This window comes from Pollachius pollachius (assembly GCF_949987615.1).
Source record: "Pollachius pollachius genome assembly, chromosome: 2".
NCBI classification, from domain to species: domain Eukaryota; kingdom Metazoa; phylum Chordata; class Actinopteri; order Gadiformes; family Gadidae; genus Pollachius; species Pollachius pollachius.
Genome location: NC_136935.1, coordinates 6,101,277 through 6,105,964, shown reverse-complemented (window position 1 = coordinate 6,105,964; position 4,688 = coordinate 6,101,277). Strand labels below are relative to the sequence as shown.

Below are 4,688 nucleotides of genomic sequence, written 5' to 3'. Positions count from 1 at the left end.
AAGGAGCAGGGAAAAATAGGAGCTGGGCTTGTTACCAGCCTCTGAGAGCCTCCAGCACTCTAACTCCTTTCTCGTCCAGCGGTAAATGGTAGAAAATGGGTCTGTTTGATAGGAGAGATGGCTGCGGTCCCGCTCTTACAGGAGTCCTAATTAAAGAATGATTTTCATTTTCTTCCACACCAGAGAAGAAAAGGGGAGGACGGAACGAGACGAGAAACCTCCTGTTTTTCTCCAACTTCACCCTTAGCTGTCCTCCCGGTCTCCACACCACGTCTGAAAGAGACAAGTCAGGCTGTCAATTTGAACCTCTCTTTATTCACTGGGGAGGGGGATTTTCGCCTCAAAATAATATCCTTGTAGTCCCTAATAAATGATTGTAAGCTTGACACATTGTAATGAATGGTAATGAATCGGAATTAGGATCCACGCCAGCTGTGAAGGGACTGTTGAAAAGGGAGTGATGGGAAAGTCCCGTTCCTCAGTGGGAGTTATCATCTCTGTGTCCTGTTGAACTGTGATCCGTTCATTTAACATCCATCTCCGGCTCACAGCCATAACTGTCAGTTCACATGCTTTGACGGCAAGAGCCATTTGGGAATGACATACGCACAGATTTCCAATGTCAAACCCAGAGAATAAGAAAAACATGAATACCAAAACATTCTAAGTGGTATTCGCAGTAAAAGTACGATTCAACATGTAGAAAAGATGAATGGCTACTATTAAACTCGTATGATAACAGCCGTTCAGTGGATCGTATATACACAGATCCAGTGGCAAATTGACAGAGGCCACAGGGCCATGTTCCCTGTCTGAATGGGCGATACGTACGGACTAACAGCTTTCCCAGTTTCACTCACAAGGCGGCCAAACCGGGCTTGATCTGAACATTAAACCAATCACAATCCCTCACCCAGACACATCCATGTGTTCACAATGCATGTTCTACAACGCGGAGGATCCAATCACGGGGAAACTAAGTCGATTTCTGAATTGGCTCAGAATAGATTTTCCCTTTTCTACGGTGAAATCCATGAACACCAGAGTATGAACTGTGCTGAGCCGTACGGAGCGATCCCCCGATTCAATTAAGAGGCAGGGGGTGCTGTGCTGAGAGCCAGGGCCTGCCTGCACGCTGCTGTCTGGACGTGATAGATGCTCTGGGGGCCCGCTGGCCCGGCCACAGACCATTCTTTCTGTCCCCTCCTGGGATGTACGAGGGCCCCCATTGTTTGGGCGAGGAGGCCCGTAAACAGACAGCCGTGTTTACAACCCTACGCACGGGCGGCTTTGCAACAGAGGGAAGCCTTTGAAATTCTCTCCCCCCCTCCCTAACCCGGAGGGGTGGGGAGGGGGTCGTAAAAACCCCAAAATACAAATACAGACTGGCACTGTAAGAAAGAGGAGAGGATCGAGAAAACAAGCCCTGCCATTTCCTCAGGGCCTTCTGGAAAGATAGTGGTTGGGGGGGGGGTTCTACGCTAGTCTATCCACACAAGACCGGCAGTGTTGGGGCGAGATTAACCCCTTGCACGCACACACGCACACACACACACACACACACACACACACACACACACACACACACACACACACACACACACACACACGCCTGCAGTTCCCTAGGTGATTAGGGCATGACGTTTATGACTTCAGCGTTGTCTCCTGGTCGTCCGTCTTGCCTCCTCGTCCCCTGATCGGTTGGTTTTATTGGGTTAGCACTGTGTTCAGCTCTCAATGAAAAGGCAAGAGAGGCATCCATCAAGCGAGCGGTCAGAAGAAGAACGACCAGGACAATGTGTTTGGTAGGGGTGGGCTGGAGCATGCTGTAATTAGTGAGGAAATGAATAAATAATACAAAGGCGGTACACAGTGGTTTTTTGGCAGTACGTTAGGCGCAGTTGTAAAAATACAAAATTGGATGTCTCTCAAAAGAGGTTGTGGTTATACCTTTGCGGAATGATGTTATACTTGACCTATGATACTTTCCTTTGAAGGATCTTGGATATATTTTTTTATAAAAAATCTCACACAATGAAAACGTAATTTAAAAACACACACGAAATAAAAAAAAAGTGCCTTATTTGGGATAAACAAAAACAGCAGTTGAAAAAATAACCTCCCTGTGTGCATACACACATATCGGAACCCTTAATATTGATTACATGCATATGATAAACCATAATCCCACTACATGAGCCTGCATTAAGGAATGTACAATGATCACATCCTAATAAAGTTTTCTTCAAATGCAAAAACAAATAGAGCGCTCAAGTTACAGTAACTTCTTTAGCACCACACGATTTTAAGTTATCTCCTGGACAAAGCTATCAAAAACTTCAATATCCCATCAAGTCCAATCAGATTGCGTCATAACAGAAAATGTGACGCATTGTTAGTTTTAAAACCATGTGGAAGTCATGTTCCAGTTCAGTGGTCGTAACAGTGTGTGATTGTCCACTTGGTCCTGTATTCAAATGAGCCTACACACAGGAAGCCTCGATGCGATCAAAAGAGATCTTGTCCTACACAGCTGGATAAATACACACTTGGGTGGCACTTTTCAGAGGCACTGACACCAAAGGCACAATTTAGCAATTGCTGGTTAGGCTTTCCTACAAGATTATTTAGGCAAAATGTATATTTAAAATGGTCTTCAAGTTTAATGCACTTATGGGTTTTTTTCTACTGAAAAAAGGCCACTTCCATCTAAATGCTATGCGTTTATTTTCCGAGGAGTTGTCACTGGAATGTCCTCGTTCCTATATAACAGTGGACGGGTGTGGGAGCCACTAAACAGATATGAAGCTGCTGCCACCACTAAGATGAGGTCAGGCTGCAGATAAAAGCTGTCTCTGGGTGAGTGCTTGGTCAGACTACTTTCCATTTCAGATGTCCCAGCTGTCACTGAAATATTGGTCCTCCTCTTCTTCGTCCTCCTTCTCCCCCTCCTCCTCCTCCTCCTCGTCCTCAATTCCATTTTCCATGAGATCGCAATCATGCATCGCAGTCCTATGCCTCTCCTCCTCCACCTCCTCCTCCTCCTCCTCCTCCTCTTTGAGCTGTGCCAGCATGGTTTGAAGGGTGGCTTTGACCTCCTGCACCTCCTTGGCGAGGGACTGTGCACGCTGTAGGTTAAGGTAAATGACTGGGAGGGAGAAGCTTGGGATTCTAACTCACACACATAAGCAAGCATCGCGCAATGTCACTCACGCTGATAAGATAATCCCATCGCCCCGCATTCACACCTCGACAGCCTGTCGCAACGCAACAGATAGACAACAGGCATGCCACAAGGACACACACCCAGATAGCACAATCATACACAAAGAGGAACGATGATTCATGTGGTCCGGGCTTCCTTAAAGGGGTGATATTATGCCACCAGGTGTGAGTGTGTTTAGCCATTACCAGGCGTTAGAAAAAAGAATACAAATGAAATTAAATAAAAAAATTAAATGCAACTCTAACGTCGCCCAGCTGGTGGGGGGGCGATGACGTCATCGTTTGCGTTTCAGGCGTCCACACGAATCCTAACACGAAAACGCATAGGTCTGTTTTTATTTGAATCCACCCTGGGACCTGGTTTCAGAAAAGTGCATTTTCGGGCACCGGATCCGCCGCATCTGTCTGGGCGGTCGGCCAAAGCGTACAAGACTTCGGCTCTGTGTGGGCGGGGCCTTAGTGACATCACAAGTGGGAGTGTCCACCTAGATGTACGCTGGATAGATCAGTCTACCAGCTTACCCCGGTGGACTGTAGCAAATGTTGCTCATCCATCCATCATACATCTAGGTGGAAACTACCACTTGTGATGTCACTAAAACACAGGAAAAAGGCTGATTTTTTAATTGCTTGTAGTGGCTAAACACAGTAACACCTGTTGGCATAATACCACCCCTTTAATGATTATAGCTGTGAGAGCCTACAGGAACACCCCTCCTCCCCCAACCCTTACCCATAACCTAACCCTGACACACACAAAGTCCCGATCATCCAGTCATACTTGAGGTAACTCTTGATCCGCTCGTCAGTAAAGTCAGCAGGGAGGTTTTGGTGGCCACACAGACCAACAGACCCCCTCAACCCGAACTCAATTATTTACGTGACCCTCGGTGATACGGCCTTTTAGTCTGACATCAATAGAGAGGGGTCTGGCAGGTGGGGGGTGGGATTGTTTAACCTGCTTAGGGACTCCAAATTAATTGTGCGAGTGTCCGTCCTAAGCAAGCGGCGAAATCAAAGAGAAATTCGGACGGGGTGGAAGGGGCTGGCCCGGCTCTCTGCGTGGACACAGATTGTCCTCGTTCATAATTAAGCTCAGCCCATTAAAGAGAGCCCCCCCCCCCATGAATACTGCAGAGGGATGACAGAGAGAACGCCCCCCCCCCCCCGACCTCCGGGCCATACAATACCGCTCTTCTGTGACGGTCTTTCCGTTCATCTGGTATTTGGAGATCTCTCTTCGTGTATTCCGAGCACAATGGCCATAAGGACCTTCAAAAGGGTGAGGACGGAGTGGCCTTTTCTGTCACCATGACAACCGGCGCCCAGTGCCGCCGCCGTGCATAAAGTGTGACTCAGTGTTGGGCTCTGGTCGAGTTCTGATGTTAATATTTTTTCCCATTCTTCGCTGGCTGTCTCCGTCTCTCGGTGTTCCCTGCATCACCACACGGTACTCGAAAACC

At 47.6% G+C, this 4,688-nt stretch overlaps 1 protein-coding gene across 1 annotated transcript in view; it reads right to left on the bottom strand.

The window, feature by feature from the left end:
- Positions 1-1,889: 1,889 nt before the first annotated feature.
- Positions 1,890-4,688, bottom strand: part of disc1 (DISC1 scaffold protein) — a 50,315-nt gene continuing 47,516 nt past the window's right edge. The window contains 1 exon segment of the mRNA XM_079729046.1: positions 1,890-3,119. Within this exon segment, the coding sequence (XP_079585172.1) occupies positions 2,889-3,119 (231 nt within the window). The 3' untranslated portion in view covers positions 1,890-2,888.